This window comes from Tursiops truncatus, chromosome 20 (genome assembly GCF_011762595.2).
Source record: "Tursiops truncatus isolate mTurTru1 chromosome 20, mTurTru1.mat.Y, whole genome shotgun sequence".
Taxonomy (NCBI): domain Eukaryota; kingdom Metazoa; phylum Chordata; class Mammalia; order Artiodactyla; family Delphinidae; genus Tursiops; species Tursiops truncatus.
In genome coordinates this window covers 17,754,585-17,769,738 of record NC_047053.1, presented here as the reverse complement: position 1 = coordinate 17,769,738, position 15,154 = coordinate 17,754,585, and the positions used below count along the sequence as shown (strand labels likewise).

The following is a 15,154-nucleotide window of genomic DNA, read 5'->3' as shown; positions in this document are numbered from 1 at the left end:
CAGAGTGTAGGAGCAATTTCCATCACAATGTTTTATTCATTGTCCAGTAAAGTTTACCTTTCGAACTCAATAACCCAAGTCAATTCCTTTCACTCTCATTCATTATTAACCATGACAGAATGCCTCTCCTTTACCAGAGGATCCCTTATACCAGATGCCAGAAAAGCCTGCAGGCATCTCAGAAATAAGATTCAGTTACTAGGACTACATTTTCCTAACCATGTGTCTTCTTAGTAATGGAAACCCCACTGGCCTCAATGAAGTCTTTCCATTTGGAGGTGTAAGAAGGCAGCTCCAGTCCTATAGCTGCTAAACTTCTTAGATGTGCCTCATGGACTTCATACCACTCTGCGCTGGCATAAATGCTAGATTCTGGAAATTGGGGGTGATAGGGGGTGATAGCTGCTGATTTTCTTGTGACCTACCTCTGGGAGGGCTGACAAAACGGAGATCCTGTTAAGTGACCACCGAGTTAATGTTCCAAGGCTCACGGCTGTGACCGATGGCCCTAGGCCCAGGGCAATGAGACTGGCTCTTTAAACAAACACCCTGATGCTTCTACAAACTTAGTGTCCTTAAAGTTCTATACAAACACCCGAAGGCTAAGAACACGAACTTTGGAACCAGGCCGTCTTGGGTGTGATCCTACTAGCAAGTTACTGAACTTCTCTAAGCCTTCCCCTCATGTGTCAATACGGGTGTATTTATACCCACTTCACACCAAGTAGCTGTGCAATTAAATGAGAGTAAGATTGAAAGTGCCTCTCGCCCAGTGCCCTGGCTCGTAGTAGGTACCCAGTAAATGGTCTTCATAATTACCTCATTATCGGTAAACATTAAGTAATGGGAAGAAAGAATCTTCCCATTACTTAATGGTAGAAGGGAGGAAGGGAGGAAGCCGAAGAGTGAAGAAGGAAGTGATAAGAGGCCGAGTCCAAAGCTGGCTGAACGACTTCTGGCTACCAGGGAGCTTACCTTTAACTGCCTCGGGTGTCGGAACCTGGAACTGAGTCCTGGGAACACGGCTGCTGACAGGGTCCAGACTTTCCTTCTAGGAGAGTCAGTTCTCCACACTCCAGACAGAAGTGGGTTCCTGGACCTTTAGGCTGAACCCTGCTCTCAAGTTTGTTCTGGGGTGACTTCTGCCATTCCAGAAAGCATTTAAAAATATTTGTAAATGATACACAGGAAACGGATGTGAAAACATTTAAGGGAAACGACTCCCACAGTGAATTTAACAGGGTAGTTTAATCCTCCAGCGAAAGTCATGAATGGCAAAACTACATACACTGCCATCAGCTTAGAAAACCTGGTGAGAACGGATCACCTTCTCAGGTTTCATCCATTCAAAGCCCACTCGATTGTTAAACTTACCAAGCACCAGACTCTACCTTAACGCTTAATGCTCCCCTTCTGTATGTGAACTGTCCATGCCCTTTTACCCTGAGAACATTCCTAATCGCTTCTCAAGATCAGGGTACTGACAGCCTCTAGAAAGACCGAAAGACTAGGTCATTGGGGTAAAAAAGGAAGTACCTAGGATATTTTGAAGACAATTCCTCCAATAATAATAGTCAAAATATTAAGCTCTCATTGGGGTACCATGTAAGAGTGGAAGGGGAAGGCAGGGCACCCACCAGGACAGCTGGCACAGAGGTTCTTGACCTGAAACTATGGATGAGTTTCCTTATTCACAGCCCTTTCCCCCCAAATCGTACACAAAATTGTCTATCTGTGCATTTTTATGGGCAGAGAAATCGTGTTTTCATCAACCAGTCAAAAGAACTCAGTAATTCAAGAAACATTAAGAACCACCAAGCTGGGCTTCCCTGGTGGCGCAGTGGTTAAGAGTCCACCTGTCAATGCAGGAGATGCGTGTTCGAGCCCTGGCCCGGGAGGATCCCACACGCCGCGGGGCAACTAAGCCCGTGAGCCACAACTACTGAGCTCACGTGCCACAACTACTGAAGCCCTGGCGCCCAGAGCCCGTGCTCCGCAACAAGAGAAGCCACGACAATGAGAAGCCCGCGCACCGCAACAAAGAGTAGCCCCCGCTCGCCACAACTAGAGAAAGCCCGCGCGCAGCAACGAAGACCAAATGCAGCCAAAATAAATAAACAAATAAATAAATTTATATTAAAAAAAAAAAAGAACCACCGAGCAGGAAACACCAGCACCGAGCATGGATGCCCCATCTGTAGAGCATACATCGTAGACCCACCCCCACTGCTGTCCACACTCTCCCCCTCCCTAACCCAAAATGAGATGAAATAGAGTCCAATGCCAGCCCTCCAGGTCACTTTTTGAATAACCAATGGCTTAAAGAAAAAAAAAATCTTTAATGGAATCTGTGCTCAAATAATATGTTACAACAAAAATATACAGAATATACACAATATAAAAATATTTAGAAACAAACATTGCAGCTTGTGTTTTTTGTTTCCACTTAAGTCCTGGGCAGAGGAAGATCAGTGTTGGGCAGTTTTTTAAGGCAGAGGAGTTTCAGAGCTTTCCAGCCAGCACTGGAGCAACATGAATGATGTCAGGAAAGGGTTTCCACTGCACCCGGGAATCATCATTATTTGCAAACTAAATTGGACACTGGGGAAAGAAGATCCAGGCTTGGCGAGCAGCAACTCCCCTAATCCTCTGGGCAAGAATGATTCTCATGGAAGTTGAGAATCCCATTAGCTGTCAAAAGCGTCTCATTAGGGAGTTTTCCTAATTAAAAAATGAATGATGAATGGTGTCATTAAAACGAAATTTCTCCTCTGAAGGTTTGTTTTCCTTTCCCCAGTTTCTGTGATTCCTCTTGCGTTTAGGGAGGGAGGGAGTGAGTCTAGGGCTGCTGTTTGGGGAACCTCAGCTTTCAATCTCTGGAGCCTGCGGATGAAAGGCAACTGTCCTCCACAGCCTGAAGATTCACTCCACCCTCTGCTTCCCAGCACCCTGGCCAGGTGGCCATACTAGAGGAGGGAGGACGGAGGACGACGGGGGCGTGCTGCTGGCAGGTGCTGGGAGCTCGGGAACAGAGGGACTTGCCGGGGAAAAAGCCAAACTCCAAAAGTAAAGCCTTCTTACCGAACAGCTGTCTCCCGGCCCTGGGTTGGAGACCTGAGTGGTGTGGAGTGACTGCCGTCATCACTGGGCAGTCTTGCTTGGAGCGATGGTTGGGAGAGGTGGTGCAGGTGGGCGTTAAGCACAGCAAAGAACTTCAGGGCTGTTTTTGGACAGGGAGCAGCTGGGGCTGGAGGCCTGAGGTGTGGAGGAGGCTCCCTCAGCGCATCCCAGACCTTGCAGGGCAGACTTAACCGGATGGGAGACAGGACCTCCGCCTCAGGCAGTCCGTCTCGGTAACAGGCTTCCATCTGAAACTCTGAAGGAACTGGGTACTTGTCTGAGGGCTTTCTAGACTCTTCTGGTTCACAGTCTTCTTGCCCCTCTCCAGGCCGCACCAAACAAGAAGGCCCCTCTCTGCCCCCTCCACCCACATCCCAGAGCTCTCAGGTGCCAGGGTCTGGAGGGGAAGCCCCTGCCTTGCAGCAGGGCACCAGCAGCTCTGTCCCTCCAGGAAAGGACAGCGCCACTCAGGGTTAGCAGTGGCGGCAGCCCAGGGCTGAGGCCCCCCCCCCTCCATCCTCACCCGAGCCTCTTGGCCCCCATTCCAGCTCAGAGTCTCCTAAGAAGCAGACTCTTCCAGCTACACCTGTCTCTCAGGAGGGCAGAGAGTGGCTGGCAGGGCACAGACTGGCACAGCTCAACCACACCCAGGCTCATCCCCCACCCTGGGGCTGGCAGTCCTCGGCACAGCGTTGGCACAAGTGCAGCAGGACCTCGGGAGCCAGACGCGGGCACCAGAACCATCTATTGTTGGGCAAAGCCAGGGAAGGGCTTGGCATGGCTTGGGGGTGTCCCTGGCTAGGAAGACCCTGACCATTTACGTGGCCCAAGACCCCCAAATGCTTGGCCTGGCTGACTCTGGACCTTGGTATACTTAAGGGCTCTGACAGGCATGTGGCTGCCCCGTTCCTGCACGAACGCAGCCTCCTGGGCTGTCAGTGGCTCTGAGTTCCCAGAGCGGTATAAAGGGAATGGCGTAGCTTGTCAAACGCCATCCTCCCCACACCCTCCCCTCAGGGTGGGCACAAGCTTCTATCAGGGGTCGTTGCCTCAGCCTTGTTTTGCCACTTGTGTAATGGGTGGGGGGATGGATTTGATCATCTCCGTATTCCCTCCCAGCTCTGAGCATCTGAGTCTACGGGCTGCCCTCACCTCTGACACTCACCCAAGCACCCTACAGTTCTTCTCCAGGAGTAGTTTTCCATCTGAATTGAGTTCCTTTTATGTAGCCTCCTGTGCCCTCACCTCAAAAGGGCACTTGGCCTCAACATTCCTGCTCCAGCCTCTCCTGCGCCCCCAAGGCTCCTAAGGGAGATACAACAGAACTTTTCAGATAGGGAGTCTATTCTAGATGGGAATTGGAGCAGAACTGGCAAAGGCGAGGAAAGCCTGAGCATCCTGAGGGTCCCTGGAAAGGCCCGAGGTCTCCCTCCACCACGGCAAGTCTCCCACGGTCAGTGATTCTCAGAGAGGCTCCCGGGAGCCTCTCTGAGAAAGGCAAGAAAGCCCAGTAGCCTCTCTGAGGAAAGCAAGAAAGAAGGGGGCAAGCTTTTTCCCATCTCTCAGCACCCACCTTCCTCTCATGCAAACTCCCGCCCCATCCCCCTCTGCCCCTCACAGCCTCCTCTGCTGCCTCCAACTGGCCTCACTTTGTCTTTCCCACCCCACGTGCATCCGCCCACCAGACCACACACACACACACACACACACACACACACACGCACACACACACTCACGCATGCACACACGTATCAGAACACTGGCTCTATAAACAAAGGACAGGCACATTGTGGGGTCAGGGCAGTGGAAGGGGAGGAAAAGGCCCTGAACATAAGGGTACGGATGCTGGGGCACTGGTGTGAGATGTCAGCACCCAGGAGACACCCAAAGTTGATACCCTTCCTCGGGGGGAACTTGGAACAAAGTTTATTCCCTCCCACTTGGGTTCCTCTCGCTGGGTACCTGCAGGGCAAAGGTGGGGCCTGGAGTTACAGAATCGGCCTCCTCTGCCCACCCCAGGCACTAGAGGCCACATCCCAGCACCCACTGACATGCATGGGAGGGCACCCTGGGCCCCCCAGACCAAAGTCGACATGTCCTCCACCACCAGGCTCCCTTCCACTCTAGAGCTCCAGACCCAACAGCTATGGAGGGAACACTTCCTGGCCCACAGTGACCTCTGGGCTGGACAAGGGCCTGCCTGGCTACTACAGACTCAGGCCCTCCTTACGCGCTTAGGTGTCTCAGGGTGGCGATGAGTGAGAAGGCTGGTGCCCAGTCTATGACAAGGGAGGGGACCCCTGTACACATGGGACACGCCCAGCCCGAGGGGACGGCCACTCTCATCTCACCCCAGGCCTTCACCCTGGCCCGAGGTTTTCAGAACAATCTAGAAAAACTACAGAAGCCACATCCAAACCCTCCAACACATGCCTTTCAGAAAAATGCCTCCACTCTGTTCAAATCGGAACACAAATATTACAGCGGCCCAGCGTCTCTTGTCCTCGCCTCCCTGGCCTCACTGAGCTGGTGATGAGAAAAAGAACACGGCTGCTCCTTGCCCGACTGCTTCTCCCTCCCCTCCCCGACCAAGGTCCTCCAGGCCCTTAGGGGGGCGGCGGCAGCTTTAAGTCCAGCAGGGTGTAGGCAAAGATGTTCCAGAAGACAGCGAACAGCACAAAGACGGTGTACATGGCCACAAAAATCCACCACAGCGACTGGTCCTGCAGCCTCTGCTCGTAGTTCCTCAGGATCACCACGCCCAGGGTGATGCCTACAGCCACGCCACCCAAGTGCGCCACGAAGCTCGGGTGAGGGCACGGGGGATAGGCTGATGGGTGGAATCGCAGCCACACGGCCCGCCCAAACTCCATACTCACTGCAAGGGGAGGAAGCACAGAGAAGTCACAGGAGGGCCACGGGGCGGGGGCTGAGCAGGAAGCCTTGCAGTCCATCCATTCATCCAGCTGTCCACCCACTAATGCATTCACTACCCATCAGGCCAAGCACTGTTTGCTCTGTGCACTGGAAATATAATCGTGAAGATAACACACAAACCTCTGTCCTCCTAGAGCTTACAGGGTCTGGAGATGGACCAGCATATAGTTACGTATGTAAGATAATTTCAGTAAAATAAATTCTATGGGGAAAAAAATAGGTGAGTTAAAATCAAGGCCACATTTAAGGAGGGGGATTCTTTAGTTTGGGGAATCAGGACAGATCTTCCTAAAGGACTGACATCTGAATATCAAGAGAAGACCCGAAGAAGAGCGTTCCAGGCAGAGGGGACAGCTCTGTGCAGAAGCCCAAAGGCCCTTGCACCCCTGCAGGTGTGAGTCCTGCAGGTTCAGTTTCCCCATCTGTATAAAGTCTCAGCCTCTAGGTACCAGGCTGCACGGCCGGGACATTAATAACAACCTCAATACGTGCTAGCCCTTTACATTTTATAAAGTGTCTTCATGTACTAGCTCAAAACCCTTAAAGAACCCTCAGCACCAGTGCTTTTGTGGCTGGAAGGAAGGGATGAAGGGAAAGAAGGGCAAAGAAGGAATGGAAATAAACAGTCCCAACAAAGTGCTGGAAATTAACCTTAACGGATTCTAAAACGCCCCCATCCCGCTCTCCAATCCATCGTTCTTGCACGAACTTCTTGGGTTGGCCAGTCCGATGGGGATGTACTCTCTTGAAAGGATAAGTGCTGGGAAATTGTGCCATTTCATTACCTACCACCCAAAAAACACCAAGTGTGGGGATTCTTATCCTCATTTGACAGACTAAAGCCTTTGAGGGGAATTTTCTACTTATTCGTTACCAGTTAATTAACCAGGGCACCTCTCTCCACACTAACCGTCCCAGAGATGCCAGCACCTCGAGGGATGATCCTTCCCCAGGGGAATTGCCCAGCCTCCTGGCCTGGACCCTGCAACTCCAGGGGTGGCCAATAGATGGCGGAAAAGGAGCGGCGAGGGACGCCCACAGTACCCTCCCACACGCCTCCCCAGGCCCTGGGGCATCTTCCTGCCTTTGCTTCACAGGCCCTGTGGTCCGCAAACGAGGTTTGAATGGCATTGGTTCCAGCTCCAAAACCACATTTCAGTTTTTATGCTGCTTGGAGTTGGATTCTTCTAAACAGCAAGACATCATTCTGTTCCTTTCCTTGCAAACAGACAAACTCAGTTTGAGCAAACTGGAGGCTATGCTCCCCAACTGCTCCCAGCCCACTGCCCGCCCACGGCCCACCGTGGCCCCGGCTCAAAGATTCTGTGAGTTTTAGGGCTGGAAGTTCCTCTCTGGGATTAGAGATCCTCCAACCCCATCCAGGAAACGGAGACCAGAGGGCCCTGAACGCCAGGGGTACAAGGGATGTACAAGTGGATTTAAGTGGAGCCCACCCAGGCCCCTGCTCCTTTGTTCTGGCTCAGTCTTCCTCCTCCCCACACAGCAGGTAGCTGACCCAGGCACAGACAGTCCAGGAGCTCCTGCCCAGCCTGGCTAAAGTGTGGGGCATTAGAGATGACACAAGCTGGCTCTGAACACTGGCTCTACCACCTCTAGGGCGGGTGACCCCAGGCAAGGAACTTCACGCTCTGAGCCTGTAAATTAAGCCTGACAATAACCCACTCTTCACAGCCATGTTCTGGGGACTGAATGAGAGTCTGTGTGTCCCTCTTCTCTCCTCTGTTCAGACTCATCTTTTCCCATCTCACAATGAGCCTCTTGGCCTCTGGTCTCATCCCCCTCAGTCAACATCCTCTTCATCCTGCAGCCTGATGAGTGACTGCAAACTCAAAACTGTCAGTATCTCTCTTGTTTAAAGGCCTCCAGTGGCCTCCCAGTACATTCAAAATGAAGCCCAATTTTTCTCTTTGCATTTAAATCCCTCCATGATCTGACTCCAATGACCTCTTACATAATCACACACAGTCCTGAACCTCCTGGGGCAGTTTTGTTAACTGACTTGCCAGCCATGACCCTTCACCCACCCGTGTCTTTGTTCCTGCTGCACCTGAAGTGTCCTCTTGCATCCTGTCTATCTGGCAAACACCTGCCTGTCTTTCACACTCAAAATGCAGGTAGACTGACTTCTCCCAACTAAGGCCCCCATGGCACCTGCTCACGGGGGTTCATGGATTAGCTACAGTTTGTGAACCTGCTGAACTGCGAGTTTTAGAGTGTGTGTGTGTGTGTGTGTGTGTGTGTGTGCGCGTGCGCGCGCATGCGCGTGCATACCGGCACTTTTCTGGAAAGGAATCCTGAGCTTCCAAGGAGATCTCAAAGGATCAACTCCATGACCCAAAAGGTTAAGAAGTGATTTCTCTCACAAGGAAAAAATATTTTTTTCCATTTCTTTAATTCTTTATCTGTATGAGATGACGGATGTTCGCTAAACTGACTGTACTAATCATTTCATGATACATGTAAGTCAAATCATCACGCTGTACACCTGAAACTTACACAGGGCTGTACGTCAATTATATCTCAATAAAGCTGGAAGGAAAAACATTTTTTCAAATAAAAATACTAAAACCAGAAATTTTTTTGAAATAAAAAGAAATAAAAGCCAAAAAAGGTTATTCTTCTTGATCTGACCATTGAGCTGGACACTAATCCTGCATGCCCTTTCCCGTTTGCAGATTATACATCAGTGAAAAGTTGAAGAAAGGTTAGGTAGCAGCATCGTAGGCCAGACCCTCTCGTAACATCCCCACTGTGTTGCACATTGTGGACACGTCTCCCTTTTCTTTTTGACCACGAGTCCCAGAAGGGCACGGGCCGTGCCATCTCTACATCCCCCAGGCCCAGTACAGGGCTCCCCTCCCCCAGCCTGCCCCGTCAGAACTTACTACAGATCAAGGCCACAGCCATCCGAAGCAGCTTGAATTGACACTTCATGCCTGACCAGTTCTAGGGAAAAAGGAGAGAGAGTTCCATTAGTTCCAGATCAGACCACTCCTCTGCAGAGGTAACCCGCTTAGGAAAATCTGACATTTAAAAAAATCATATTCATTAAATCCTGAATGAGCCGGTTGTGGTTTTGTCCCAGATCACACCAGCATGGCTTTGAGATTTCAGGCAATGGTAAGTTTATTAGTGTCATAAAAGCTCTCAAGCTGCACGAACAGAGGAAGAGAATCTAGATCCTGGGAGATGACAGTCCTTGTTTCCCTCACACAGATGTCTTGACGGTTGCCTCAACTGCTGGGTCCCACGGTTGCAAGGGGATGCAGGACAGCAAAGCAAACCAAGTTAAAGCAGAGCCATCAGGATGATAAAAGAACTCAAAATCCTCCATCTGAGGAACGAATGAGGAGACGACTCAGGGGTCAAGTTCATTGCCGTCAAGTATGAAGCGAGTCAACGCAAGAAAGGGCATATTCAGTGTAACCTGTAAGCAGAAGACTCAATGGATGAAAACTTCAGAGATTTTTTTTTTTAAGCTCAGGATAAGCTTTCATTTCTAATAAGCTGAGCTGTCCAAACAAAGATGAAGTGATCCATGGGATGGTGAGTTTCCCATCATCGAGGGGTTCAACGGGGGCTTCGCATCACTCAGAGGGGATGCTCAGGAGAATCAGGCATTGGAAATGGGGTGGGCCAGATGGCCTTCAGACAAATCCCTCTTTCCCCTGAGAAGCTCTGAAACTCTGAACCTCCAAAGCAGATAATCAGAGTACAATTACTCACTTTACAAAAGGACTGTTCAATTTACAAAAGACTGCGCCACAGGGCTCCTTTGAGGGGCACTCCTGCAGCGCTTTCAAAGCTCGATTCCATTTACCCAGAAGCAGAAACGAGCCTGGAATCTTCCTGGAACACATCAGTCCTAGGGTAGGAGGCAAGTGGGGACAGCGAGGGCTTGTGCTCCCTCCCACCCACCTCCCCTGCTTCTAATGCCTGGCCCAGGCCCAGCTCAGGGGCATGTCTTGAACTCCTTTGACATTGGGGGACCCATGCGTGAAACTTGACAGAGGCCCTGAACACTGGCATGTACGATAATGTCTATGGAAGCTTCACTGGACCAAGCAGGATGCCGGGAAGCCGCCAAAAGACAGAGAAATCCTGCCACATTCGGCTTCTTGCCCTTTGCCTCCCTGTTATTCCCTATTATTCCTCAATGACCTGAACCTCACAAAAAGCGAGGTGAGTGACACACGGCCCCTCTTTAGGTGGGGGAGTCGAATCTCTGCTTGCTGACATGTTCTGTGCTAAAGGAGCAGACGGCAGGACAACGCTGTCACCTGCTGGCATCTGCCCCCAGGGGACCCTCGCTGGGAGACAGGCAACAAAACGGGAGTTGGTGCCCTCCACCGGATCTGGCCACCTAACCCAAGCTAGTTCATTTGGCCGAAGGTCGGTGGCCCCTCAGCTCCTCTCCAAGATGAAGCCCAAGGATGGGAGGGTCCTTGGGAGTCACCTGATGGGCCATCTCCACCCAAAGGGACACCCCTGCCAAGAAGCTGACAAAATGGCCCTCCAGCCCCTGTGACCGGGAACTCACCACCTCCTGAAGCAGCCCCGTGAAGGGGCTCCACTCACTGAAAAGTTCTTCCTGCTATTGTCCAGGCAGGCTTTGTCTCCCTGTGAGGTCCACCCATGGGTTGTCATTCTCCCTGAAATGTGACACCCGTGTTCACAGCAGTGTTATTCACAACAGCCAAAAAAGTGGAAGCCAGCCAAGTGTCCATGGACGGATGAATATAGAAACAGAAGGTGGTGTATCCACACAATGGAATAGTACTCAGCCTTCAAAAGGAAGGAAATTAAGACACACGCTACAACTTGAATGAAACTTGAAGACATTACGCTAAGTGAAATAAGCCACTCACGAAAAGACAAATAGTGTTTGATTCCACTTGTACGAGGTACAGACTACAGAGGTAGTCAAATTCATGGAGACAGAAAGTAGAATAGGGCTTTCCAGGAGCGGGGGGAGGGAGGAATGGAAGTTGTTAAATGGGTACAGAGTTTTTGTTTTGCAAAATAGAAAGAGTTCTGTGGACAGATGGCGATTCCTATGGATATAGAACATTTCTAAGATCCCTTTTCCTCATAAAAACCCTCTGAAGGGGCTTCCCTGGTGGCGCAGTGGTTGGGAGTCCGCCTGCCGATGCAGGGGACACGGGTACGTGCCCCGGTCCGGGAAGACCCCACGTGCCGCGGAGCGGCTGGGCCCGTGAGCCATGGCCGCTGAGCCTGCGCGTCCGGAGCCTGTGCTCTGCAACGGGAGAGGCCACAACAGTGAGAGGCCCGCATACCAAAAAAAAAAAAAAACTCTGAATATTTTACCTGAAGTCTCTTTCACTGTGTTCTGAGTGACAGTATCGGGCAGAGTTAAGTCTAGAATGTATTGGCCGCTCTCTCCTTCAGCTGAGGTCCAGGTCCCTCTGGGCCCTATCTGGGATCTGTCTAAAAAAGCACTGTCTGCATTTTGGGTCTGGCAAGACCACTGGTGTGGGGGCTCAGAATTCCTTCTTTCTAGTGTCCTCGTTTGTAAATCTGAGATAACAACAGTACCTAACTCATTACCCACCTCATGGCTTGTTGCGAAGGTGAAATGAATTAATATGTGTAAAGAAGAACACTGTCTGGCACGTGGTAAGAGTCATCTAAGTGCCTGATAGGATCTGGACCTGGGGCAAAGATGGTGAGTTTGCCCTGCAGAGCGGCTTCAAAACTTCAGAATCTCTGCTAAGTCAGACAGAGAAAGACAAATACTGTACGATATCACCTACATGTGGAATCTAAAAAAATTCAACAAACTAGTGAATATAACACAGAGGACAAATGAGTGGTTACCAGTGAGGGGGGAGGGGAAATATAGGGATGGGGGAGTGGAAGGTACAAACTATTAGGGGGTAAGACAGGCTCTAGGATGTACTGTATAATATAGCCGATATTTTGTTATAACTGTAAATGGAAAGTAACCTTTAAAAATTGTATAAAAATAAAATAATTTTTTTAAAAGAAGCTTCAGACTCTCAATGACCTTGGAGGAGGCCGGGGAGCTCCAGTTTTGCAACATGGCTCCCAGGACCAGCTTCATCTACCATACCTGCCGAGCCCTGGAAGGCTCTGAAGTTTGCCAAGCTGATCTGGTCATCCCACCTCTGATCTGCACTTGAGGGCCCAGGAGGGCAAGTGCAAGGTCACAGTGGGTTAATGTCGAGCTTGACAGGGTTCCCAGTCCAGGTTTCTGTCCGCCCACACTTCCAAGGCAGGGTCACATTCTGTCTGTCCATGCTGGCTGCCCCCAGAGCTGAGCAAACATCAGTAAATGAGCAGCCTCCCAGCAGCTGAGGGGTTAAACTAGAAAGTCACTCCTTTCCACCAGCTGTCTCATCTCCCCCCCTCCTCCCCATTATTCCCTCCAATAAAATAAGCACAGTGAAACAACAGGAGAGAAGGAAAAAAATCTCACACAGAGCCAGCACTGCTGCTGCTATAAATGTTGAAAAGCCTGCAGGCCCCTGGGGAATATAAACTTTTTTCAGGTCCTTTAATTTCATTCTCTACCAGAGCCTCACAGGGTGAGACGGTAACTCACCAACGACAAACAAGGCAGTAACCAGTCCCCTAGGCATCTTGCTCACCCAGTCAGTCAAGAGCTCAGAGGCTGAAACCCAGGAGAGGTTCTGTTCCCAGACGGCTTTACATAACCCCAGTGGAAACAATTTCTTGTCAAATCACTTCAAGAAAACCCAACACAGGAAACAAGGAAAGCGTGACACAGATAAAAAAGAAAGCACGACACATAAAATTACATTTTATTAAGTAAAAATCCTACAGAAGGATTTTTACTTAATAAAATGAACCTTATAACAGAAATCTTCTGTGACTTTTAGACAACAACCTTTCCTTGTGCTTTGACAGTATGGTTCCATTTGCAAAAATTTAGATCTCAAATGTTTTAGAAAAACATCTATCATATGGGGCAAAGTTAAAGAAAATATCTTGTATATTTAAAAATGAGGGCTACCCTGGTGGCGCAGTGGTTAAGAATCCGCCTGCCAATGCAGGGGACACGGGTTTGAGCCCTGGTCTGGGAAGATCCCACATGCCACGGAGCAACTAAGCCCGTGCGCTACAACTACTGAGCCTGCACTTTAGAGTCTGTGAGCCACAACTACTGAGCCCGTGTGCCGCAACTACTGAAGCCCACAAGCCTAGAGCCCATGCTCCACAACAAAAGAAGCCACCACAATGAGAAGCCTGCGCACCACAACGAAGAGTAGCCCCCACTCGCCGCAACTAGAGAAAGCCCACGCGCAGCAACAAAGACCCAATGCAGCCAAAAATAAATAATAAAATAAAATAAATAAATTTTTAAAAATTAAAAATAAATAAAAATGAAACTCTGTCCTATGGGCCCCAGCAAAAGGCAATTAATAAATTATTCAATTATGTGTGCCTTTATACTGCTAGAATTTAAAATAAGAAGTCTTGATTACAGGTCTTTAATGCCATCCAGATCATTTGCTGAAATATTTTTTAGATTTATTCCCTTGATGTAAACAAGCGTTTTGAAACTCAGAGTGTCTTTTATGAAAAATAAGACATACTTTAATTTAAGGCAGAATCTCTCCCTTAAACAGAGTCCTGAGAACAGAAGTGTTCAACATTTTTCTGTTATGTATCTGAAGCATAAAGGACACATTTTCAGATTATTCTCTGTACAGGTATCAGGTGGAATTTATAAAGATAAAGAATTATATGTATAAAAATATATAGGGCTTCCCTGGTGGCGCAGTGGTTGAGAGTCCACCTGCCGATGCAGGGGACGCGGGTTCGTGCCCTGGTCCGGGAAGATCCCACATGCCGCGGAGCAGCTAGGCCCATAAGCCATGGCCGCTGAGCCAGCACGTCCGGAGCCTGTGCTCCGCAACGAGAGAGGCCACGACAGTGAGAGGCCCACATAACGCAAAAAAAAAAAAAATATATATATATATATATATATATATATATATGGCTTCCCCTGGTGGCGCAGTGGTTGAGAGTCCGCCTGCCGATGCAGGAGACACGGGTTCGTGCCCCGGTCCGGGAAGATCCCACATGCTGCAGAGTGGCGGGGCCCGTGAACCATGGCCACTAAGCCTGCGCGTCCAGAGCCTGTGCTCCGCAACAGGAGAGACCACAAAAGTGAGAGGCCCGCATACCGCCAAAAAAAAAAAAAAAAAAAAAAAAAAAAAAAATATATATATATATATATATATATATATATATATATATATATAAATACACACATATACATACAGGGTCTCCCAGCTGTCTGGTGATTTGTCACATGAAAAACATTTTCACATCCAATTTTTTCATGTCTTTCTCACAACTACCTTGTGAAGAAGGGATTACAGATGACAGAACAGAGTCCCTGAGAAGTTAAGGGACTCACAGCTATCAAAATGGTGATACCAGTCCTCAAATCCAGATTTCCTGGATGTCAAGTGCATGTTCTTTTTCCTTTTTGTTCTGATGAGGTGCTTTATTGGGACACACAGACAAGTCTTCATTTTGGAATTAAAAATCAATAGTCTAGGGCTTCCCTGGTGGCGCAGTGGCTGAGAGTCCGCCTGCCGATGCAGGGGACACGGGTTCGTGCCCCGGTCTGGGAAGATCCCACCTGCCGCAGAGCGGCTGGGCCCGTGAGCCATGGCCGCTGAGCCTGCGCGTCCGGAGCCTGTGCTCCACAGTGGGGGAGGCCACGGCAGTGAGAGGCCAGCGTACCGCAAAAAAAAAAAAAAAATCAATAGTCTAAACATATACACACTACTATATATAAAATAGATAACGAACAAGGACCTACTGTATAGCACAGGGAACTCTACTCAATATTTTGTAATAACCTATATGGGAAAAGAAACTGAAAAAGAATAGATATATGTATATGTATAACTAAGTCACTTTGCTATATACTCTTTTTTTTGTTTTGGCCGAGTGGAATGTGGGATCTTCGTTTCCCGAGCAGGGATCGAACCCCTGGCCCCTGCAGTGGAAGTGCAGAGTCTTAACCACTGGACAGCCAGGGAAGTCCCTGCTG

The 15,154-nt window shown here is 49.5% G+C and overlaps 1 protein-coding gene across 1 annotated transcript in view; it reads right to left on the bottom strand.

Annotated features, from left to right (window-relative positions):
* Nucleotides 1-2,319: 2,319 nt before the first annotated feature.
* The window catches only part of RHBDL3 (rhomboid like 3), a 47,017-nt gene continuing 34,182 nt past the window's right edge, over nt 2,320-15,154 (bottom strand). Inside the window, exons 7-8 of the mRNA XM_073797868.1 lie at nt 8,964-9,024; nt 2,320-5,998 (exon numbers count right to left, since the gene is read on the bottom strand). Coding sequence (XP_073653969.1) covers nt 5,727-5,998; nt 8,964-9,024 — 333 coding nt within the window. The 3' untranslated portion in view covers nt 2,320-5,726. The remainder of the gene's footprint in view (nt 5,999-8,963; nt 9,025-15,154) is intronic.